The following is a 26,787-nucleotide window of genomic DNA, read 5'->3' as shown; positions in this document are numbered from 1 at the left end:
GTGGCCCCCTGAACTAAAAGTATGATTATCCTTCTTTAATAACTAGTTTCTATCCACATAGAGCATTCTGATCTTCCAAATAGACTGAAATATTAATACTAATGGGGAAAATGTGTAAATAATTAAGAATAGCATTATGGTAATCTGCTGAAGAGTCACTGATATGAAACACTCTTTTTCTCTATCCACAAACTGCAGCCTGACTACTGAGTAGTTCCAATATATTTTGCTGTTATTCAGTTTTACAAGCTTCAGGACAATTATCACACAACATACTCACATGAATAAGCCTTGTAACAGTACTGTCATGATTGGTTGGAGGATTTCTAATTAGTTTTATATCATCTCATTTGAAAGCTGAAATATTGTACGAATACCAACATAAGAACATGATTAACTTTAGCCTCTGCAGTTGGAATGCCATCTGAACAATCTGTATAAATATACACGTTAGAATAGGAAGGTCTCTTTACTTGACCATTTTTTGAGGCACTTAATGGACAATTTGCAATGGTTCTGACCTTCTTGGCTGTGGTAGAGATAGCATCATTAATTACATTGAGTACAACTGCATCCAACTTGCTAGCAATCTGAGCAATCTTGTTTCTGGCATAATGAAGTAACTGACGGATGTATTTCCTTTGTAAATTCATGACGAAAGTTCATTATTGTGAATGGATTGTCCAACTTAAGTATCTTCAATTTGCATTGAAATCTTTCTAGAGATATTTAAAAAACATAATTTTTGCAAAAGTTAAGGTGGGTTCATAACAATATCTCCAGTTTATAGACTGGAGTGGAAATGAACAATGCCTTTAACCGTGGACATTCAAAACTACTCTTTAGAAACTCTAAATCCATCAATTTTGAAACCCCCTTCCCTACTAGAGTCTTTAACAATAACTGAACAAATAACTCTGATTATAAATTTTTGATCAGTTACAAATAGTACTGAAAAGCAATGAACAATCGTAAACCGCTCATTAACTTATTGCATGGCTGACATTCAACCCTTATTTTTGACTGTGATTTGCTATATTCTAACATTTAAGCTATTGTAGATATTTTTAATATCTATATCATTAAGGAAGAGGGTTGGACTATACATTTTTGTAGATATTTAGTAAGAGGGCCAACTGTTCACATGAGTGTTACTTTACTAAACATTGTTTTTCTTTGCACAAGCTTGCAAAAAGCAAAGCTGTGCTTAGGATCTTATAAAATGGCAAATGCAGCAGAAAACTGACTTGATGATTTTATGGTGGATAACTGCTCTACTGTTTGCTTGTGGTCAGCCTGTACTGGACCCATTATACTGGAATTATATTTTATACAATGGAAGAAGAAACCTCAGTTGGATGAAATGTAAGTTGAACCGACCAGAATAAAACAAAAATCAATCCTTCTTATCAACCATAGCAATCAAGTGCAACTGTTTTTCTAACACTGTCTTTCTTAAAGCAAAAAAACCCCACAACCTTTATTTATTCATTCTTATGACATCAAGACATCCGAAAGTACATCAGAGCAATAATGCAGCTTTAAAAAAAAATGTAGTCACATTTAGATGGTAGGAAAAGACGATAGCTGAGTTGCACAAGTACGTCCAACAGCAATGAGATTAATGTGCAGACAATGTTTAGTTGACACTGACAATGGGACAAGTCCCTGCACTTCTTTGAATATTTCAGTGGGGTATTTTACATCTATCTGAGGGAACAGTCAAAAGATAGAACTTCTAGTCGTGCAATCCATTTCAATGCACTATGTGCTCAGCCCTTTCCAATCGGGTCAAACTGGCTAAGGTTAACAACCTTAGGGTCGCTTACTAACTTCACCTCCTACAAATGAAATAAACTGCTGTGCTAAACGTGTAGTATTTGAAAAGAGGCACCACAAATCCATTTTGTGTTCTTCTTTGAAATTCTAAACTTACCAGTTTACTTTTAACCAACTTTTCGATTGCACTGACAAGGTCCGCAGCACTGGGAATTTCAGGAGCACTCTGACGGGCAGTATGCAAAGAGGACTGCGGGGTTAGAATGGAAGGGAGCATTACCAAGAGTATGAGCAAGAAAAGGAAGGAGGAAAATAAAAAAGCCATTAGTAATGCTAATGGGGGGGAGAAGGGGTAGAGGCAGTAGAGCACACAAATATGGAAAAATTGCAGCAGCACAGTAGTACAGTTAAAATAGCAAGGCATTATTATTAGCAAGGCCCAGTCACTTTCTCATAAAAGGAAACAGCTATGGGATACATCAATAGATGCTGAGTCTTTATCTGCTGAGGTACATCGTTAATTCTATGCCCAAGTATGTTAGCAATGCAGTAATTAACAGTTTGTGATCAAACTTTCTGAGTTTCATTTCCACTGCTTTCATCAAAGAGAAAACAATTGCCAAGCAGCTTATCAACCTGGTTATTTTGATACCCTGAGAGCAAGTTTAAAATCTACCCCAGTGCTGCAGGTACTTGTCAGAAGTCAGCACAACATTTTGTTGGTTTTGAAGCCAGCTGTGTGCTTACCTACTTAACTCCTGTGGCCGTGAGATTCTCCATCAGTTCCAATATCTGTCCAGTTACCCACCCAGTACCTATGCTGATATGTTAACTCACCCAATTCCTATATCTTCTGTCTCTGGGATTAGTTACCCAACGGCCATATCCCTTGCCTGTGTGGTAACCTGGCCAAGTCATGTGACTAAATAACCTAACATCGCTCATGGTTTTGTGACTGGAAACTAGAATTCACGACTGTACCCAGAATGGTTGACCAACTTTTATACCTGCATTGTGCCTGCTTTATTGAGCTAACTCGAGGCCACAATGACACGATAAGCATTTAAGACCAAGAATCAAAACCACTGATCGACAAAAAAAGCAGAATGGCATTCAAGAGCAAAGTGAATGTAGATGCAACACTTGAACGCAACACTTAATCTGAAGTGAGTAGAAGATAGAAAGGTAGAGAACAGGAACTGTCCCATTAGCCCACAGGGTTTCTGCTGACCGTACTGCCATTTTCCCTTCTGCCTTCACATGGGCAAATCCCCTCCATCTCCTGCCTGCTTAACTGCCTCTTAGACATTGCTATCATACCTACTTCCACCACCTCTCCAGCAGCACGTTCCCAACACCTACCTCTCTCTGTGCGGGGAAAAAAAACATCTTGTAAATCACTTTTGAATTTCCCCCCTCGTTACAGCTATGTCCTGTAGTAGTTGACATTTACAACTTGAGAAAAAGACCATCTACCCTGTCTATGTTCTCAGAATTTTATTTACCGCTCCTCAGCTCCAGAGAATACAATCCAAATATGTACAACCTCTTCTTATCACTAATCACTCCAATCCAGGCAATGTCCTTGTGAACCTCTTTGAACAGATGAGGAGGTATTTCTTGTTGAAATGCCGACAAAAGGTATCTCCTGCTGAACATATTTATTTGGCCACATGCATTGATAATTGGAAATGCAAATTAAAGTACTCAATAGATTTACTGCATCCAAAGCTGAGAAGATGGAGGAACAGCTAAGTATATTGAGATAGGGGAAGAACTATTCAGAAAGTTAATTAAAGACAAGGACCTGACATGAGATAAATGCTGTTTGATTTCAACATACAAAATTAGTCATGTATCCTATCGATGGAGAATCAAAAGAGTGTATATGACTCTAATGTCAATGTTCCTAGTAAATTTATTATCAAAGTACATATACTGTATGCCACCATATACAACCCTGAGATATGTTTTCTTGCAGACACACTCAGTAAATCCAAGAAAAGTAATAGAATCAATGAAAGACCACACCAAACAGGACAGACAGACAAACAATCAATGTGCAAAAGACAACACACTGTGCAAATACAAAATAAAATAACACCAATAAATAAATATAGAGAACATGAGATGTGGAGTCCACAGGTTGTGGAAGCCGTTCAGTAATGGGGCAAATGAAGTTGAGTTAAAATTTAGTTCAAGAGCCTGATAGTTGAGGGGTAGCAACTGTTCCTGAAACTGGTGATGTGAGTCCTGATGCTCCTGGACCTTCTTACTGATGGCAGCAGCGAGAAGAGAACAGGACCTGGGTGGTGTGGGTGTCTGATGATGGATTATATCATTTAGCAGGAGAAAGCAAATGAAGTAGAGAGTTCACTTAATCACATTGCAATCCAAGGCTGTTTCTAGGTTGCTTGATGTGGTTGTAAACAAATAAAGATTTAAAATCACAGCTTTGAGATTTAAAACAAGATACAAGCCAATCAGTTAATGGAAGCATTAAACAGCCATATGACTCAGAGAGAACAAAATATGAATTGCTTGGAAAGGATTATGTGAATGAGTTTCATATGTTCTTTTGTTCTTTTGATTGGATCAGCCATGATCTTGTTGAATGGCGGAGCAGGCTTGAGGGGCTGATTGGCCTACTTCTGCTCCTATCTCTTATGTTCTTATGTTATGTTAACTGTATAAATTAAGTATTTTAATTTGTATTGGTGAGAATCTTCGTAAGTTGCAAGAACTGGAGCAAATCTCTATGGTATGGTTAACAGACAATTTGATGATAGTCACAGCTCCAGGTGCCCATTTGAAATGGTTACATAGAAAAATATTGTAGGAAAAGTTTAGAGGAATCAGTGAATTAAAGAGAAAAGAAAAAAAATACAACATTTTAGGAAGTAACATAATTAATTGGCATTGTTTGCCCTGGGCAGAGTGAGAAACAGCAAAAAGGAAAATGGGAAGAAGCTTAAGGTGTCAGACTGAATCTGTAATTGAGTGCAGATCAATTTGACATTTAGATGTCTGTTTGATTTCTGATGAAGCATAGATATAAAATGGCTGAATTGCTTTGTTTGACATTTCTTGCCACTTTTCTTACAAGCTAGCAAGAAAGTACTCGTGGCTGGAAGCACATGTGAATTGAGGCTGAAGGTGATTGACACTACACTGTGGCTGGAGATTCTCGTACAGGCATACACACTTGTCTCCTCGCTGTCATGTCCCCCAAAGAGTTCTCAGCAGTCTTTGCCCGATACCTGTTCCAGGATATCAGATAACTTGATATTCAGAATTCAGAATCAAGTTTAATATCACCAGCATATGTAATGAAATTTGTTGTTTTTTTGCAGCAGTACGATGCAATACATAATAATAGAAAAAAAACTCGTGAATTACTGAAGAGGGAGGGGCTCTGCCAGGTTTCGGATGCCCAAGACACACTGTAGAATGAGCAATCACCAAAAAATTTAGGGAAAAGGTTGTCATGACGGTGCCCTGACGACTCCACCAGGAGTTAAGGGTGTATATACACACACACACACACACACACACACACACACACACACACACATATATATATATCTATATCTATATATATATATATATCTATCTATATATATATACACTCTAATTAAATGTATAATTAAACAAGGAATGCAAAAATATAAAAAAATGTAGTGAGGTAGTGTTCATCATTCAAAGTCCATTCAGAAATTGGAAGGTAGATGAGAAGAAGCTGTTCTTGAATCATTGAGTGTGTGGCTTCAGGGTTCCCTGTCTCCTTCCTGATGGTAGCAATAAGAACAAGGCATGTCCTGGGTAAATGATAGATGCTGCCTTTTTGAACCATTACACCATGAAGATGTCATGGATATGACGAAGGGTAGTGCCCATGATGGAGCTGACTCAGTTTACAATCTTCTGTAGCTTATTTCAATCCTCTACAGTAGTCACAAACCCCACCCCCATACCAGATGATGATGCAACTAGTTAGAATGCTCCCCACTGTACATCTGTAGAAATTTGCGAGTGATTTTGGTGAAATACCTCAAACTCAGACTCCTAATGAAATATACCTGCTGTCGTGCCTTCTTTGTAGCTGTATCAATATGTTGGGCCCTGGATAGATCCTCAGCGATATCGACACCCAGGAACTTGAAATTGCTCACTCTTTCCACTTCTGATCCCTCTGAGGATTGGTGTATGTTCCCTTGTTTTACCCTTTCTGAAATTCTTTGGTCTTACTCATACTGAGTGCAAGATTGTTGCTGTGATACCACTCAACTAGCAGGTATATCTCACTCCTGTACACCCTCTCATCTCCACCTGAGTTTCTGCCAACAATGGTTGCATCATCAGCAAATTTATAGATGACATTTGAGCTGTGCCTAGCCACACAGTCACGGTGTTGAGAACGTAGAGCAGTGGGCTAGGCACACATCTCTAAATTGCGCCAGTATTGATTGTCAGCGAGGTGGAGATGTTATTTCCAATCTGCACAGATGGTTAGGAAATTAAGGTTCCAGTTGCACAGGGAGGAACAGGGGCCTAGGTTCTGGAGCTTTTTGATTAGAACTATAGGAATGATTATGTTAATTGGTGAGCTGTATTCAATAAACACCATCTGGACATAGGTACTTGTACTGTCCAGGTGATTGAAGGCCATGTGAAGATCACATCCTTTGTAAATCTATTGTAGTGATAGGCAAATTGCAGTGGGTCCAGCCTCATGCTGAGACATAAGTTAATTTTAACCATAACTAATCTCTCACAACACTTCATCACCTTGGATGTGAGTGCTACTGGATAATAGTCATTAAATCAGCTCACCCTCCTCTTCTTGGACACTGGTATAACTGTTGCTCTTTTGAAACAGGTGGGAACTTCCACTGCAGCAGTGAGAGACTGAAAACATCTTTGAACACCCCCACCACAGGTTTTCGGAGCTCTACCATTGTGGCCTGTCACCTTCACCCTCTTGAAAGACAGCCTGATGTTGGCCTCCGAAACAGAGATGACAGGGTCACCAGGAGCTGCAGGAACCTCACAGCTGTAGTTTGTTCTCCCTTTCAAAGCGAGTATAAAAGGCATTGAGCTCATCTGGGAATGAAGCATCACTGCCATTCATGATGTAAGGTTTCGGTTTGTAGGAAGCAATGGCCTGCAAACCCTGCCAGAGTTGACATGCGTCTGATGTCACCTCCAACCTCTCTAGGAATTGTTCCTTTGCTCTTGAGGTAATCTTCCACAAGTTGTACCTTGTTCTCTTGTACAGACCTGGGACGCCAGACTTGAATCCCGCAGATCTACCCCTCCTCATTCATGCACAGTAAGCTCTTGTAGGCACACACTCATCCACACAGGTTTTAATGAAGTTAGTAACTACTGTGGCATACTCATTCAGATTTGAAGATGAATCTCTGAATACAGTCTAGTCCACTGATTCAAAGCAGTCCTGTAAGTGCTCCTGCATCTCCCTTGTCCATAACCTTTTTGGTCCTCACTACTGGTGCTGCAGTCTTCAGTCTTTGTCTATTCTTGGGGATTAGAAGTACAGCCAGGTGATCGGACTTTCCGAAGTGTGGGTGTGGGGTTGCACAGTAAACACTCTTGATAGTGGTGTAGCGTTCCTCTAGTACCACAAATAATTTGTTGGTAATACTTATGTAATTCCCTGTTTAAGATTTCTATTGCTATGCTGTGAGGTAGTTTATATTAGCAGTTTTCTGTAAAGGCAGTGTGCCATGGTGGAAAGTGTGTTTTGACTTTGGCTAAGATAAAGACTCACGTTGTCAAACTTAGGAGTGTGAGTCAGCCAATCTAGATTGTAGGATATTAGAGAAGGTTCTAGAGAGCTGTGGGGAAGAGTTTTCTGAAGGACAGTAGTCTGGTATGTGTTTTTTTTTGGCAGGAGATGTGGAAACGAAAAGATTGGGAGAGACGCCCGTGGGATTTGGTCCAATGGGAAGACACGATTGCAAGGAGTGCTTTGTGAGACAGAGAAAGAGAAACATGGGAAGCTCTACTGGTGGTTGGTGATGACAATTCAGCACCGTGAATAATGGTTATATCCAGCTTTTGGAAGAGACGAGCTCCAACAGTCACATGCAAACTTAGACTGATTTAACAGTAATGGGCCCTTTTTTGATCCTTCTTTTCTTTCTCTTTATAACCATTTGATAAAGCTAAAATTCTTTATAATTTTATGTGGTGTGTATAATCTGTTATTTCTTGCCATCCAATAATTGCGTATGGGCAGTATTTACACAGCATTCGCTAAATCAAGGTTCAATTAGTTAGAACATCCCAACTTTCCTGCTTGCCTGAACCCTAAATCGTACTGAGCCTTGATGTATATTGTTTATGAGAAGTGACCTTCTCACTGCTGAGTCACATGGCCGATAGCAGAGTTGGCTGTTGAGCCCTGGTGACAGGGTTTCAATTACTTAGAGGCTTTTTCAAACTGGCCTGGTTAAAATCCCTGGAAATGATGGGGAAGGCATCAGGTGTGCTGTTTCATGCATGTTGATTACATTGCTTAGGTCATCTAGAGCCTGATGGATATGGCCGTTTGGGTGCCTTCTTTGATTGAAACCTGACAGGCTGTAAATTGGGCATTTCTGAAATTGTAGTTTGTTTGACATTTTCATATCTGGGTTCTGTGATCCATCCTACAATCCCACTCAAATCATCAACTGAAACACGGTCTGAAGCAGATCTGACTGGCAATTTAAAATTATTAAGCAACCCTTCTAATTGAATTGAATTGACTTTATTTCTTACATCCTTCACACGAGGAGTAAAAATCTTTATGTTACGTCTTCGTCTAAATGTGCAATGTGCAATGTATAGTAATTTGTAATAAATAGTATGTACAACAGGGCAGTCAATAGAGCTTAGAAATACAATTGTATCGGTGTGAATTAATCAGTGTTTTGGCCTGGTGGATGAAGCTGTCCTGGAGCCTGTTGATCTTGGCTTTTATGACGCAGTACTCCTTCCTGGAAGATAGCAGCTGGAACAGTTTGTTGTTGGGGTGACTCAGATCCCCCATGATCTTTTGGGCCTCCTTTTTTGTCTTTTACGCATCTGTCTCTGTAAATGTCCTGGATAGTGGGAAGCTCACATCTTCAATGTAGCATCGTCATCAAATTTAATGAGCCAATTGGAGCTATGGGTGGCGAAACAGTCATGGGTATACAGAGAGTAAAGGGGGGTGCTTAGCACATAGCCATGAAGGGCTCCTGTGTTGAGAGTCAGAGGGTTAGAGGTGGGTGAGCCCACTCTTAACACTTGCTTGCACCTACAGGAAGTCCAGGATCCAGCTGCACAAGGCAGGGTGAAGGCCGAGATCTCTGAGCTTCCTGTCAAATCTGGATAGAATTATGGTGTTGAATGCTGAATTGTAGTCCAAGACCAGCACTTTCACATAAGCACCCATCTCCTAATGTGCCAGCCTTACCTTTTCTTGTCAGGGTTATAAATAAAGATTAAAGATTAGTTTTAATAGTCACACTTACATCAAAATATTGAAAGATATAGTGAAAAATGTCATTTATGTAGAGCACGCGCAAGGGGAGCCTGCAAGTGTTACCATAATCAGTTGGGTTTATTATCATTGTCTTATCTGACATAAAATTTGTTGTTTTGTGGCTGCAGTACAACACAGACAGAAAATGACTGTAACTGACCAAATATATAAATAATGCAAAACATGGGATCATGAGGTATTGCTCACAGTTCATAAATCTAATGATAAACTGGAAGAAACTGTTCCTGAATTATTGAGCACTATTTCTTTAGGTTCCTGTAACCCTCTCTGATGGTAGAAATGGGATGTGGGCATGTCCTAGATGGTGGAGATCCTTAATGATGAATGTTTTCTTGAGGCACCACCTCTTGAACATGTTCTTGATGGTGAGGAGGGTTATGCCCATGATGGAATTGACTGAATTTACAACACACTGCAGCCACTTATGATCTTGGGCATTGGAGCTTTCAAACCACACTATGATGCAACCAGTTGGAATGTTCTCCATCATATATCTACCGAGACTTCCAAGATTCTTTACTGACAAACCAAACCAAACATCCTCATGCTCCTAAAGAAATAGAGTGATTTATGGCATGAACATGTTGGGCTCAGGACACAGCCACTCAGATATTGACGTGATCTTAAAGCCTTACACCCTATCCTCTATTGAGTCCTCAATGAGGACTGGTGTGTGTTCTCCTGACTTTCACTTCCTGAAGGCCACCATCAGTTCCTTGGTACTGCTTACATGGGCCTTGCGAGTTTGGTACTGTGACACCACTTATTCAGCCTATTTATCTCATTCCTATACGCCTCCTTGTTGCCACCTGAGATTTGAACACCAACAAAGGGTCAGTATCATCTATGAAATGATAAATAGCATTTGAGCTGTGCTTAGCCACACATTCACACGTGTAGAGACAGTAGAGTGGTGGGATAAGCGGACATCCTGAAGTGCACCAGTGTTGTTTGAGAGTGAGGAGGAGTGGCATCCTGATAAAGAAAATAAGAATCCATTTGCAGAGGGAGGTACAGAGGCCCATGGTTAGAAGTCTGTTGATTAATGCTGAGGGGATGATGGTGGTATTGAGCCTGGAACTGCAATTGATAAATAGCAGCCTGATGTATATTTTCTTGGTTTTGTAGGTGTTCCACAGCAGAACGGAGAGCCAGCGTTGTATCAAAATTCCCACAATGCATTTTACCTTGCCTTTTCCATTTGTGAAATAGAATGTTTTCCAGGAAAACATCTCTTTTACAAGGAACTGATTTAAGTTAAAAACCTCATTTAAGTGTCTAATTTAAATACTTCATATAAATATCTAACTTAATTTCACATCAACGGCCTATTCATTTCCATTATCTGAACAAGGATGGCCCTTGCAAAGACTGAAATAATTCTCCAGGTTTTGGAAGCAAAGCAAATATTGGATGAAAAAGTAAAATGAAGAAATTTAACAATTTTACTTACTTGCCCAAACCCTATGGGACTTAATTCTTCTCCAGACTGGAGATCTCTCTGAGCCTTAAAAATACTTAATGCCTCAACATCCATCCTTCTCTGAATGCAAGAAGGAGACCCTTCTCATATTATTCACCATTCACCAGTTTCTTATCCTGAGATTATGCCCCCTTGACTCCTGCCACAAGGGAAAATGTTTTTGCTGCATGAATCACTCAAATAAATACACCAAGGAATGAAGTATCAGTCTGGTGAAGCTGCATCTCAGACTACACAGGCTTTAATGTGCAAAAGCAGCATGCAATAGGCAGAGCCAAGCGAGCTCACAACTATTTTTGGTTGAAGCTTTGTAGATTTGTCACATCACATCAAGTACAGTGGTGGAACCAAACAGCTAACTGAAGAAGGCAGTTTCAGCAACATCCGATCCTCAATGATGATAAGCTTAACATCCAGGAATTAAAACAAGGCTGAGTATTTAGCAATTAATCAGCCAATAGTGCCAAGTCGATAAGTGATCCCAGCTTGCTCCCCAGATTTGCATATTGTGGAAACCAATATGTTTCATTCCCGGTGGACAAAGGATAAACAAACTAGTGTGGTATCCCTGTTGACAGCACTCTGGACAGTAACATCCTGTCCATACTACTGAAGACTTGTACTAAGAATTGGCCTCTCCTCTTGCCAAGTTGCTCCAGTAAAGTTACAACTCTGGCCTCTGCATGACAATGTGGAAAATGAGCCAAATACGTCTTGATCATGAAAAGCAGAACAATTCCAGTCCAGATCACTATTTTACTTTTCATTTTTACCTTTTATTTTGCAATACAGCCCTTCCAGCCCTTCAAACCATGCTGCCCCAGCAACTCCACAACCCTGATTAACCCTAACCTAATCACGGGGCAATTTACATTGACCAATTAACCTCCCCAGAACATCTTTGGACTGTGGGAGGAATCCAGAGCATGCAGGGAAAACCCACACATTCCACAGGGAGGGCATCTTACAGTATGGTGCCAGAATTGAACTCTAAACTCTGGAACTGTGATAGTGTTGTGCTAACTGCTACACTACTGTGGCGCCTAACTAACCTATGGTTTATCACCCAACCAACCCACTTTCAAACATCAGCAAAGTGACAGAATCTGCTGTCAAAGTGTTGTAATTTCCACTTACTTATCAATAATTTGCTCATCAATTATCTTTGCATTTTATCAGGGCCTTTTAGTTGCAAATCTCATCAAAGCCTTTGTCCCAGTACGGACCAAGCAACTGATTTTCAGAAGCAACTTGGGAGTAATTGCCCTTGACCTCAAGACACTATTTGACTGAGCGTGTGATTAAGAAGCCTCGGAGCAACTGAAATCAATGGACATCAAGTTGAAAATATTCCAATGATTGGAGTCATATCTCACACAGAGGATGATAGTAGTGGTTGTTGGATGTCAATCATCCCAGCCCCAGAACATCACTGCAGAAGTTTCTAAGGTTCAAATAGCTTTGACTGCTTCACCAAAGGCCTTCTCTTCACTGCAAGTTTAGTCCTAGAACATTCATTAATAATTGGATAGTGTTCAATTCTATTTGTAATGCATTGCAAAATTAAACAGCCATTAAACACTCATGCAGCAAGACCCAACAATTTTCAAGCATGGCTTGATAAGAGGCAAGTAACATTTATGAAATAAATTGGCAGGCAACAACCATCTCCATTAAGAGAAAATCCAACTAACAGTATTGTTATTCGATGGCATCACATTCACTTAGTGCCTGCATCAATGTCCTGGAGTCTCTCTTCATCAGAAATTTAAATAAAGTGACTACTAGAGAAGGTCAGTGGTTAGGTATCCTGTAGTAAGAAATTCACCTTCTGACACTCCAGAGCCTTTCCACCATCTACCAGCACAGATCAACAACATGACAGAGTGCTGTTATTGTGCATAATGAGAGCAGCTCCAACAGAAAGGATGTGTAGAAAAGATTCATGTGATTCAAAGATTCATGTTGGAAGGCTGGAAGGCTCAAGCTATAAGGAAAACTAGATTGGCTGGAACTCGTTTTACTGCAGTGAAGAACATTGAGGAGAGGCCTTAGAGATGTTTATAAATCACCAGGAGAATAGATAAGGTGGATGGCCATAGTCTCTTTACCAGGGAAGGTGAGAGTAAAATGAGAATGCATCGATTTAAGGTAAGGGGAAAGACTTAAAACAGCCTTGAAAGTAGATGGGGAGAGCGTGGACAAGATGGTGCCAGTAAACTACACGACCAAGGGCAATATCCTTCACAAAACTACTTTGTTCACTTTTTCTTTCAAATGTGGTTTCGCTGCTGTTGGAGACTGTCACTTACATGTTGGTGGTATGTTTTTGAGTGGATTAAGCAAGCTGGTGCTTTGCTGTCTGCGAGGAGGTTTGGTGAGGTTTCAAATAAAGTGTGCTGCTTGGAGGACAGGTAGGCTGGAGATGGGGGCAAACCCATGATCAACTCCATTTCTCACTAATTAAAGCGGTGAAGAAGATTGAGATCATCAAGGGTGAGTGGGTGTTCAGCGGATGACCGGTCTCGCTCTTCCTCTCGCTCTCTGTTGGCAGAGAAAGGTGGCTGTGTGTGGCGGTCTCTCTCTCTCTCCCTCTCTCGCTCGATACTGCCAGAGGATGGTGCCTGAGTCCTGGGTCTTAGGCAAGGTTTGGTCTATATGGTATGTGGATTAGATTCTGGTTTACGTTATGTGTTTCTGGTTTATGGTCACTCCTTTGTGTTGCTGTCTTGTGCGGCTTTGCTCGGGGAAGACTGGCTCTGCAGCCTGAAGTTAATGAATGACACAGTGCTAGATTGAACTGAAGGGAGTTGAACTGAAAACGCCTGGACTGATTTGATGAATTGTGGTTTAGTGTTTTATATTCTATGTTTCTTGCTCATTGCTTTTTGCTGTTTACGCACATTTGTTCTTTTTTTTGCACATTGGGGTTTGATGTTTTCCGTTGAATGGGTTCCATAGTTTTCTTTCTTTGTTTTGTGGCTGTCTGTGGGAAGATGAATCTCAGGGTTGTATACTGCACACACACACACACGCACACACACACACACACACACACACACACACACACACACACACACACACACACACACACACACACACACACACACACACACTTAGAGAATAAATATACTTTGAATCTTTGAGGGGAAAGCTTCCACACTGAGGATGGAATGAGGCAACAGTAAAAATGGTAGAGGCAGGAATAATTACAACTTTAAAAAACATTTGGGCAGGTATATGGAAAGAAAATGTTTGGAGGGATATATCAAATGGAGGCAAATGAGATTAGTTCAGGTTGGCGCTTCATCAGCATGGCTGAGTTAGGCTAAAGGGCCAGTTTCTATGCTTTATAATGATTCTACAATTCTCAATAAACCTAACCACTACCCAGTACATTGTGGTTTGCTTGTTTGGCGTCCTATCAACTCCCCAAATATTTATTTCCACTATCAGAGGCTGTTGTATGTACTTTTCCACAGGATGTACAGTTATTTATTGAGCCCACTCTAAAAGCACCTTCTAAGTCCACAGATTCTACCCTAGAGAAGGACAAAAGCATCTAGTGCATGAGAACACCACTAGTTACTGGTTCCCCTCCAAGGTGCATACTAACCTGCCTGGAAAAATCTCACCATTCCTTCAACTGAATTTTGGGAGTATTTTTAGCAGAAGGAATACAGTGATTCTAGCAGGTGCATCAAATGCCACCTTTTCAAGAGCAATTAGGAATTGGTAATAAATGCTAGCATTGCCAGTGATGCCAACATTTTGAGGAATGAGTAAGTAATGGAATTAGTGCTAACATTAGACAACTACTATAGAAATATTGAAGAATTACACCAATCAAATGGCAATGTCAGCTCACACAATTGTCACCCAAACCCAGTAAGAAAGTGTGTTAACAAATATTCTAGTAGATTAAAGTGTGGTCATTGTTACGCTCTGAAATAGGCTGTCAGTTGTAATTGTTTTGGTAGTTAAACCTTTTAACAGTTTTTATAGAAACAATGAAGTGAAGGGTGCAATATTACTCTTGTAAAACATCACAATCTCACTGTTTCCAAACCAAATTATTGGACACTTGAGAGAATATTATTCAAGTTATTTAAAATTATTATTCACTAGATTAAATATTGTTCATACATGAGGAAAAAATGGAATGCTGCAAAAGTTGTTTTGCACAACACTGTGTAGAACAATTTTATCTTCCATAAAAATTATTCAGACACCTGAAAACAAGAATCAAATATTTTTTGCTTAACTGTTACTCTGCTTCAGCTACTGACAATCTGTATGGCCTGTTCCGTTCTCTATGTAATTTCCTGTTCATATTTCTGTTTTTGCTCAAAGCCACAATCTAGTTAATTGGCTAAATAATTGCTGCGGATTGTTCAATTTTAATGCTATTAAATTAATGCAGGCACTTAAAAATATGTTTTTAAAAGTTTTCACTTTACTAATATAGAAAAAAGCTGCTTCAAATGAAGTGGAATGAGCAAAGGCTTGGTGGAAAGGAAGAAGTATAGAGTCAAACACTGAGAGAAAAAGCACAATGCCAAAAAAATGACCAAAGGACCTCTGAATACAAAAGAAAATATGTGACACAGTAGCTTGTGTAATGTTATGGAACATGAAGCACTTACTCGTCTTTACCCTTGTGAACCTACATGCAAATGGATATAACTATCTATGCTATTATTGATAGGAATATTTACTGTAAAGACCTAGTAAAAATAAACACACATTCAAAACAATGACACTATCATGTGTGTTGGCATTACCATCATACCAAACAGAACAGAGTAGGGTACATCAGAAGCATTTCTTGGCACACCTGAGGAGGATTACTATATCATGTGAAAAATATCATGGACAAACTTCATTAATTGCTTTCAATTGCCTCTGCACTATGTACACATAAGTGATCCTGTGATATTATAACCAGCCTACAAATAATATCTTCTGATAGATTTTGTCTCCTGTTTTAGTATTTCATCAACATTATGAAAATTATTGTGCCCCTGTATTCATGGAAAGGCTTAAGTGGGACAGCCTATTCTACTGCAAGGAACCTGATGTTGCAGATACCCACATCCAGTCCTTCTTCCAGGCTGCTTAACCAATGCTTGATCTAGAAAGCAAAGTGAAGAGATTAAGCCAAAGAATGACTAGGATCTTCAACTATAGGTCAGTGTAACATGAAATGCTCCTGTATCTCCAGCTTTACTCCCAGTCTGGCCCTTTGGATCAAACAACAAACGAATGAAAATAATTCTATTGCTTGCCTGATTAGTGTTCATGAAAAAATATTTTTAACCTATTCTCTAAATCTCACGTTTAACCTGTAATGAGTTTTTTCCTGTCATCCCTATGAGACTATATTGCTCGTTATCTTTGTTTTGCCTTAAAATGCATCCTAAAAATCACATTCCATCATTACTCCAAAAACATGAATAGCCAACAATTACGTTAGGTCCTTTTAAGTTTCCAAAATTGTACTTAGACCTTTCAAATGCAGATATCAGTGGTTCACTTTAACATCAGAGGATAGATACAGTATACGAGCAGAAATTCTTACTCTTTGCAGATATGGCAAGTCTAATAGAAATAAATCATAATCCAGTTTTCAAAAGAACCAAAAAATAAATCCATGTTGTCCTTATAATCAATTATCTATCAATCTCACTTGAAATGTGCTTCCTCTAGGAGGTGCAATAATTCAATTTTCAGTCATCCAGTTAAGTACCATTCTGCACCTAAATAGAATTAGATATTACCAAAAGCCTTTTGCACCAGCATATCAAACACTATCTTCCCTCCTTTCCTTTTCCATAGCCTCACAATATTTAGTGATTATTGACTTTTTAAAATTCCATTTCGATGGCTGCTGTCGAAATACTCCTACAACACCTTTATCGACAAATGCACTGCAGATCGTATTCATTGCGTACTAAGGATGAGTTATTTTAGATGGTGTGAAACAAAAGTAGATATTGACCATGTACATGCTTTCTAAAGAATTAGATAGTTGTTTATCCAACCTTTAGCACAGCGAGAGGACAAATTACCACAGTTTTCAGGAAAGACACCACCCTATTGGTCAAATTGATGATAGATCCTGTCATGCAATTTGAATCATTATTATGCCGATACTAGACCAATGAGTTACATACGCAGTCCTCTGGAGAAGGATCATTGTCGATGATTTTCATCGGCGGAGGAAGAGGGGTATGAGACTCATCATCTGGCTCATCTTCTCCTCCACTCTGCATTCCAGATGAAGACTTGGATAAAGTGCCGCTGGGTGGTTCATCCTTCCTTCCCTTCTGTAAACAGAAATTACATGAATAATTGAAGAATATACCTTTCTTCAGTGCCTCATCCTGGTTGATTTATAACTTAGAGAAAGCTTTGAATTACTTGAGAAATGTCCTTTAACATTTTACAGCAGTTCAATTCAGCTGAATTGCTTTCCTGGACCTCATGTGAAATACAAATATACATTTCTTTTCCTCCAATTCTTTCCTCACTAAGACTAGAAATACGAACTAAACACACTTTGAAATTCATCAAAAGGCTCCTATAATTGAACATAAATGGTATTATTTATGAGAGAGAAACAGTGTGGCAGAGTTCAAGTTTGTCTTCCTTGTCTACTTCACATACTTATTTCCAATATTCATGACCAATTTTGAGATCTACCAATAAACTTGATTTGGTAGCAATGGGTTGTTGTTAATCTGATCAAATCTTCCTCTCCTTAATTCAGCTGAGACCAAATATAAGCTGCTGCTACCATTCCAGGCATGATTAATGAACTTTTAAATAGAGCAGAAATTGAACCCGACAGAAGTTTTATTTCTGAGCCAAATCCATGAAATAAGGTTACAAAAATATATCTACAGTTGTTCTAAAAACAACGTACTTCATCTGCACTGTCTTCCTGAGGTGCGTTTTCATTCTCCCCTGCTTTGGGTGATGCTGGATCTATGCCAGGTTTGCCATTCCTGCCTCTTTTCTGCTTGACAATTTTCCTGTTATCAGCCTTGCCACTGCTGAGTCTACGGACTGGGCTAGTCAACCATTTCTTCAATGTGTTTCCAGAACGTTTGGGCCCTGGGGAATTCTGCATAGAACTTAGTGAAGGCTGAGGCTGAAGGCTTGAAACAGATTCGGATTTAGTTCCATTGTCATTTGGTGAATAAGCATCTATAAAGAAAACAGACAAAACATTACTTAAGCAACCTTAAATCAGAATTTATATGCATTATACAATATAACAAACTTCTTTTGTATAATGTTCTCACTAGACATTCCCATGAAATATCCATTTTTTGAATAGATAGTTCAAACTATTGTAATCATATCCAACTTCCAAGAGGACCACAACCTTGCGATTGGTTTTGGAGGCCTGTGTGCCCCAATGATCTACAGAGCTAATGTTTGGTTCTTGGTAGGGTCTCTCATGCCAAATAGGTCAGAGGATAGAGGCCACTCTAAGAGTGTTCCATCAGTTCTCCAGGTTCAGGGATTCCACTCAGGGATAGCAACCCTGGTCAAAAAAAAAAGTTATGGAAACAGCAATGAAGATTCCTTCTGTAGCCAAGAGCAAACAGACATTGCTGCCCTAAATGCCAGCGGCATAATGGACAATTAATTATTTAATTAATTCATACCCAGTGAGTTAATAAATAAACTAACCAAACCCAAAACTCACCAAGTGTTTTGGACTTGTCCCCAGGATACAAAGAGAAGGACAAAGCACCTACCCACTGGAAAGAAACAACTGTGGGACAATCAGCAGTGAGAATCCCATCACACTCACTATAGTTTTTGTGTAGGCCTGTTTGGCTCACTTTTACGCCTATAGAAAGGGTTTGTTGGGTAAGGGATTGGGGAGATTTCAAGCAGTTTTCTAATGTTGGTTATTGCATAATTAAATATAGCAGGTCAAATCTTAATACAGGATAATAAAGAATATATATTTAAAATGCATAACCTCAATGAATCCCTTACACAAATTAACCAAGGAAGTTGGATTTGATTTTTAAATATTAGGGAAAGCAACTTTTCACAAGTTGACTAGTTTCTGAAGTGTTATCTAAAAAAAAGATTTCAACACTTACAAGGTAGTCCAGTCAATAGTAATTAGCATAATTAACCAGACTCTACAAACTGTAAGCTTTTCAACATCTAAATATGGACTCTACGGAAACCATACAGATGCTAACTACAAAATCAGTGGTCATTGACCAAAGACTAAGGAAAGACAGACTTTACGCTTTGGATCTTGTAAGGGTCCCCCACACCAAACAGGTCAAAGCGTAGAGGCCACACTAAGAGTGGTCCACCGGTCCTCCAGGTTTGGGGGTTCAGCTCAGGGCGAACAACCCTGACTAGTAAAACAGAATGGAAACAACAATGAAGAATACTTCTATGCCTGAGTGCAACAGAGTTCCTGGGTCTCTTTCTAGGACCTGCATGACTGACAGTAGGGAAAACCGAGAAGAATCGACTGACACGATGAAGGATGCCTGAACACCGCCAGTGACAGAGGACCTTCATTGATGCCCTAAATGGCAGCGGCATTACAGGCAGTAAGTAAGTACAGGACTGACAGGCACCATCCCATTAGCTTTTTACAAGCAGACATGAAGTTATTGTAAAAAGCAGAAGACACCCATTTATTTCTGACAGCTCATCTTTTTACTATGTGGTATATTACAGCTTAACCTTTGCATTGTAGCTCCAGATGGCAAAAAGACAACTGTATTACATTTCTCTCCCACAAAGAATAGAAATTGAACACAACATTCAGATCCACTTCTGACAAATATGTTATTATGTACTTCATTAAATATCTCCAATCATTATTTAATAAGCACATAAACACAGCTGGGCTATAAACCAAGCCAGGCTGGGGCTTTTATTGTGAAGTTTTATTTACAATTCAGTTAAAATTAACAGGGTTATGTTTTTTATTTATCAGAATATCTAAAACTTAAGCTACTTTATTTCAGGGTTCACCGAAAAATCTGTTCCCAAATATACAAAACTGAGTTTTAGATTTTAAACTTCAGAACTTTTTGAGATATTTTCTTACTCTTAGATTTATGTCAAGAAGCATAACTAAAATAAGTTATTATTATTTAAAATAGCCATTTTCAAAAACCAATCTGCTTAAAAGCCTTTACTATTGTTTTAAAACACACCTTAAGCAAGCATTTTATTCGAGCTACTGATATTCTAAAAATGCTTTCAAAATGCAACAGGAAGCAGCATTAAGCAATTTTACCGTAAGGGTAATTGGTTATGTAATTAAGCCTCTTACTTGGAAGAATGAATGAGATTATTCATTCAGTGTCAGCATAATAAAGATTAATATGATGCCTGATGTAAATGACTTGTTTAGCTGCTAGATTTCTGCTTCTGAAAGTTAGTAGTTAGCTGTTATATCAGATATCAATGCAGGAAACAATTAATGAACTCAGATTTCTCTGTAAGTTCTTGTATATGTCATTGTTTATTTTTCATATTTTTACTTCTGCGTTTTATTTATGGCATTCCATGACATATTTGAAAAGTGATCATTTATTAAACTCCCTAAAGTTATTTGGAATTGAGACAAATCTCTAATGGTTGATGTCATATTCAACACAAAAGGAGGTTGTGACTATGGCTTAATTATTTATCAACTAAGATTTTGTTATCGTTGACAAGGGTAACATTTATTACCTATCTCAAATTGTCCTTGAGAAGGTGGAAGTCAGCTGCCTTCTAGAACAGTTGATATTTCTCTATCTGAACATAGAGATATTATTTCTGCAGTTGTACTGGGGAGAGCATTCTGAATGGTTAGATCACTGCCTGAGGCTGCACACAATTGTAGACTCAGCCAGCCCTACCAAGGGCACAACTCTCCCCACCATTGAGGGCATCTTTAGGAGGTGGTGCCTCAATATGGTGGCATCCATTATTAAGTGTTCTCACCATCCAGGACATGCCCTCTTCCCATTACTACCATCATTGAGGAGGTACTGGAGCTTGTAAACCCACACTTAACATTTTAGGAACAGCACCTTTCCCACCGCCTTCAGATTTCTGAACAGTCCATGACCATAACCTCAGTATTCTTCTTTTGTGCTATTTATTTCTCTTCTTGTTGTTGTTTTTTTTCACCCACATTAAAGATTTAAATGATGACGTGGTTATCTGCATTAGCAAATTTGTTGATGACACCAAGAGTGGACAGGGAGGAAGCCTACCAAAGCTTGCAGCAGGATCTGGACCAGCTGGACTAATACTGTGAAAAATGGCAGATGGAACTTAGTGTAGACAAATGCAAGGTGTTGCACTTTGGGAGGAGAGACCAGGGTAAGACATGCATAGTGCACAGCAGCACACTGAGGAGTGCAGTAGAACAAAGTGATCTGGGAATACAGATTCCTTGAAAATGGTGTCACAGGTAGATAGGTTACTAAAGAGAGCTTTTGGCACATTGGCCTTCATAAATTGAAGTATTGAGTACAGCAGTTGGGGATTATGTTGAAGTTGTATTAAGACATTGGTGAGGTCTAATTTAGAGTATTGTGCACAGTTCTGGTCACCTACCTACAGGGGAGCTATCAATAAGATTGAAAGAGTATGGAGAATGTTTACAAGGATGTTGCCAAACTTGACGACTTGATAAAGGAAGGTTGAATAGGAGCAAAGGAGAATGGTGAGAGTTTTGGTAGGAGCATGCAAAATTATGAGGTGTATAGATAGAGTGAATGCTTTTTCCACTAAGGTTGGGTGGGACTAGCATAGAGGTTATAAGTCAATGGTGAAAGTTGAAATATTTAAGGAGAACCTGACAGGAAACTTATTCATTCAGAGTGTGGTGTGAACATGGAATAAGCTGCCATCGTGGAAGTGGTGGATATGGGTTCAATTACAACATTCAGAAGAAATTTGGACAAGAGGGGAATGGATGCGGTTGCATGCATGGGAGGGGAATGGAGGGCTATGGTCCAGGGGCAGGTCATTGGGACAAGGCAGAATAATAGCTCAGCACCGACTAGAGGGGCTGAAAGGCCTGTTCCTGTGCTGTAGTGCTCTATGACCCTGTTTATTTGTTTGTATGTTTATTTATTTATTGCTGCAATATATAATGATTTTTTTAACATCTTGTACTGTATTGCTTCCACCAAACAACAAACTTCATGACATGTGTCAGTGATAATCATAAACCTGATTCTGATTCTAACAACTAGGAGGGCCATTTCCTACGAAATTTGGGAGTCAATCTCTTGGCATTAGTATGGAGAGACAAACAGGCTAGATTGAGGAAGGCAGACAGATTTCATCCCCAGAAGGATATCTGTAAATCAGGCAGCTTTTTAAATAACAAAAGTATTAGTCTTTTTAGTCATTATTCCTGGGGCGATCTGCTGCTCCCCTCCCCCTGCCCACCCCAGGATTATCAGCTGAATTTTTATTTCACAGCTGCTATGGAGAGATTTGACTTGGGTCTCTGAAAATTTTACATCATGTCTCCCAATTACTTGTCCAATGACTAAACCATTGATAACCATCATGTCCTAATGCCGATGGCAAATCATTAAACCCTCAGGGGAATGTTCTAGATCCAACCATTTTCCCCTTCCTCCAGTGTAAAGTGTGGATGTTGACTGTTGATTGCACAATGCTCAATTCTGTTTATAACCAGATAGATAATGACACATACCTGCATGAAATAAGACCTTGTCAAGAATCAGGTATCTGTTAATGGAATTAATATGTGGTGTGGAACATTTTCACTACACAAGTGCAGGCTTTCAAAATCTTCAAAACACAAACCTAACTACTACCCTTGAAATTCAATAGAAATATAATCACAGAGAACATCACCATAAGCAGCCTGGAGATTATCATTGATCAGATACTTAAACAGATGAGTCTGATAAAAGCTTGTCCATTTGCCTTTCTGAGTGCAGCTCCTGCAATACTCAAGAAACTTGACACTATTTGAGATAAAGAGGACTGTTATATTCATCTTGAATATTATATTTCACCTATTAATTCCCTGAAATCTCACTTGCATTGTGTTGTTATTCTTACACCATGGTAACAGTGTTCTTCATTGGTTAAAACAGTACTATTTTGGGAGTAATTTTAATTCCCAGCATATCTGGGTTAGCATTGAATACAAAACTAACATGTATTCCAATTGGCTCACACCTGGACAGTAAGCCTCCAAATCCCTCCCATCCATGTACTTACTCAAAATCCTCTTAAATATCGCAAATAACCGGCATCTGCTACTTACGCTGACAGCTTGAATGAAGAAGGTCCCCTTAAGGTTCCTCTTAAATATTTCACCTTTCACCCTTAACCTATGATCTCTGGTTCTCATCTCACTCACAAGGAATAACAATTTAGCACAGACTAGATGGGCCAAAGGGTCTGTTTCTGTACTGTAATGCTCTTATGACTCTATTTAAGTCGCAGAATCAAAATCCTGCTTATGCTGCAAACACAATTCCAGAATCAAAATCATCTGAACCTCAGTTCTCGAGCTGGAGTGTGAAAAGGATATTTGCAAGAGTGTCAGCAAGACCATAACCAGGTTGTACTGCATTCTGACAATAAGAGATTGTGGGGAAACCTTGGAAAATGTGGACTGCTTCCCTATCTCCAGAGCCACCTCTTGGTAAAGGGAAGCATCTGTAATGAAATTTACTGTAACCTTCAATGACTTTATTCAATTAAGAGTAAGAGTATTTCAAGATGAGGACCTAAGACTTGGCAATAACTTCATGGTCTACCAAGAAGCTAAGATCCCTGCACTGACACATGCTTCTGAGACCTGGAATTCTTTGAGTAGGTATCTCAGGGCACTGTAAAATTACCACCAACTCTGTCTCTGCAAAATTCTCCATTGGAAAGATAAGTGAACCAACATCAGTATCCCATTTCAGGACAACGTCCCCAGCAATGAAGCCCCAGTTACTCTCAGTAGGCCATGTTGGACAGGCAACACTGCTTGCAAGCTGGACATCAGATTCTTGTAATAAACCCAATCTCAAACTCTATTAGCGCAGAGGTAAAAAAAAAATGTAAAATGTACTGAATATTTTCTTGAAGAAGTTCAACGTCTTGAGTGACTCCTGGGGATATCTGGTTCATAACAGCTTGAGTGGAATAAGAGCATTTGAGATGGTATTGTGAACTTAAAGGTCATTAATTGGGTACATATATACAGAAGATCTGCACTTGAGGTAGAAGGATTAGAACACCCATGAACTTCCCACTTGCCCACCTTCAGCCCTTTTTGTGAAGGGCCAGCAGCTTCTGCACTGGCCTCTTGGCCATCTCAAAAACAACAGGCATTATCCTCAATCCTGGAAGACTGCCTAGATAGAAGAATGTTAATGAAAGCATTTTAAGTTTCCAAATGTTGACTTCTGTCAGGATAACATATGAAAGATGTTCTCTGTGGACAGTCAGGGGATAGGAGTTCAGAATTCTAATACAAATTGTTGTTGTCTGAGGAACCTTTGAACCAATGTGTTTGGAAGACAAATTGCAGCTGCAACCAGGACAACCAGAACAATTGCAGAACACCAGCCAAAAAGTTAAATATTAAATGTGAGCCAAGTACCCCGAACAAAAACTCCTCAAGCTGCCAGTGTGTGTTACACTGTGAAAAGACTGCTGCCTAATTTATATATTGGAAGTATTAAATGTAAGATACTTGAGGTAACAAGCAATAGCAATTCCTTACATGGACAAAGCTCTGTCCTTGCCGACAGCTTATGGCAGTTTCAAATTATAAGTCACTAATCCAACATACTTATGAAGGATGAGGAAAGGTAATAATTGACAGTGATTTCAGAAATAAGCCTAGTGACTGCATTGTAACAAGCATACAATATCACAAAGGCATTACAGATTACCAGGAAGATTTACGCTGCTAGGGTAAAAGTGACAAACCAATCTAGTAACTGGTTACAAAGGAAAGAATGGCAGATCTGAAAGCAGGAAATGCAGCAAATCTAGCACCAAATGTAGAGAGAAATAGAGTTTATGGTTTGAGCATATGACCATTCATCAAAAACTTGGAAAAAATAGAAATGAAACAAGTTTCAGGATGCAGAAAAAGTGGGAGGAGTAGATGGAAGATGTGTGATAATCTGGAGCTGGAATTTCAATAGAAGGAAACATGATGATTGCATTGGCATGGTGATGGTTTGTCCGAAGGAGATGGAAACAGAGTCCAAAAATATTTTGGAAATATTGATATTTTGGAATGAACCTTTTTGAAAGAAACAGAGACACAGTGAATAAAGAAAAAGCCTGGAAATGTTTTGTTTTGTTGTAACAGCGTAGGGGGCCAAAGGCAGAGAGCTCACTATAGAATTAAGATGGTGCATTTAATTTACAGACAACTGAAAATTCAGAGTCACATTCAGGGTGAAGACTTCATGGAAGTGTTCTGCAAGATGATTACCCGCTCTGTGTGAACAACCTTTTCCTGACCTCCATTCATATTCTCCAAAATCAAAGCTACGGTGCCTCTTTGTAAGATACATTGAACATATATGGTTTAGTCACACTCAGGGACCCTCCATCACCTCCTTTTCCTGCATATTGATGCTGTATTCTCCTCTCTTACAAGACTAAAAGGGTCCATTAGTTTTGCTGTTGTCTTCCATGCCACTCTCTCTTTCATGAAGTCCTCTCTGGCTCTTTGTAATGACTATTTTTGGTTAAGGTTAGCACCCATTATCCAATACAGTACACTGCTGCATTGACCACACTTCCTCCAGTTCTGCTTCCTGAAAGGAATCCATTCCATTCTCCATTTCTTCCTGTTGCATCTGTTGCTATGATGCCATCTTCTGCACCAGTGCTTTTGTTATCCGATTCTTATTCCTCAGTTATGGTTTTGCTTCCATCACATTCATAGGGTTCTCAACTGTGCTTGTTCCAAGTCCTTAAGTTTTAATCTCATCCTCTCTTCTATCTTAGACAAGACCAGTGTGCCGTTTATCTTCATCTTTCATAGAGTTACAGAGTCATAGAGAAGTACAGTACAGAAATAGACTTTTTGGCCCATTTAGCCCATGCCAAAACCACTTAAACTGCATACTCCCAATGACCTGCACCCGGACCATTGCTCTCCATACCCCTACAATCTATGTACCTATCCAAACTTCTCTTAAATGTTGAAATTGACCACTTGCACTGGCAGCTCATTCCACACTCTCACCACCCTCTGAGTGAACAAGTCTCCACTCATGTTCCACTTAAACTTCTCCCATTCACCCTTAACCCATGACCTCTGATTGCAGTCCCACCCAACCTCCGTGGAAAAAGCCTGTTTGCATTTACCCTATCTATACTCCTCATAATTCTGTATACTTTTATCAAATCTCCTCTCAATCTTCTATGTTCTAAAGAATATTCGACCTTTCTTTAGGTATGTGAAAAGAAAAAAAATAGTTAAGACCAAAATTGGGCCATTGAAGACAGAAACGGGTGAATTTATTATGGGGAACAAGGAAATGGCAGATGAGATGAACTGGTACTTTGGATCTGTCTTCAATAGGGAAGACACAAACAATCTCCCAGATGTAATAGTGGCCAAAGGAACTAGGGTAATAGATGAACTGAAGGAAATTTATATTAGGTAAGAAACGGTGTTGGATAGACTGTCGGGTCTGAAGGCTGATAAGTCCCCGGAACCTGATGGTCTGCATCCCAGGGTACTTAAGGAGGTGGCTCTAGAAATCGTGGACGCATTGGTAATCATTTTCCAATGTTCTATAGATTCAGGATCAGTTCCTGCGGATTGGAGAGTGGCTAATGTTGTCCCACTTTTCAAGAAAGGAGAGAGAAAGAAAACAGGGAATTATAGACTGGTTAGTCTAATATCAGTGGTGGGAAAGATGCTGGAGTCAATTATAAAAGAGGAAATTAC

The 26,787-nt window shown here is 39.3% G+C and overlaps 1 protein-coding gene across 4 annotated transcripts in view; it reads right to left on the bottom strand.

Annotated features, from left to right (window-relative positions):
* The window catches only part of kalrna (kalirin RhoGEF kinase a), a 705,069-nt gene that overhangs the window by 94,385 nt on the left and 583,897 nt on the right, over positions 1–26,787 (bottom strand). For all 4 annotated transcript variants that reach the window (XM_059966562.1, XM_059966560.1, XM_059966559.1 and 1 more), the window contains 3 exons: positions 17,746–18,029; positions 16,994–17,146; positions 1,937–2,029 (listed from right to left, as the gene is read on the bottom strand). In XM_059966562.1, coding sequence (XP_059822545.1) covers positions 1,937–2,029; positions 16,994–17,146; positions 17,746–18,029 — 530 coding nt within the window. The remainder of the gene's footprint in view (positions 1–1,936; positions 2,030–16,993; positions 17,147–17,745; positions 18,030–26,787) is intronic.

Source organism: Hypanus sabinus, chromosome 4 (assembly GCF_030144855.1).
Source record: "Hypanus sabinus isolate sHypSab1 chromosome 4, sHypSab1.hap1, whole genome shotgun sequence".
Taxonomy (NCBI): Eukaryota; Metazoa; Chordata; class Chondrichthyes; order Myliobatiformes; family Dasyatidae; genus Hypanus; species Hypanus sabinus.
The sequence above is the reverse complement of the archived record's forward strand: the minus strand, read 5'-3'. Positions and strand labels throughout refer to the sequence as shown.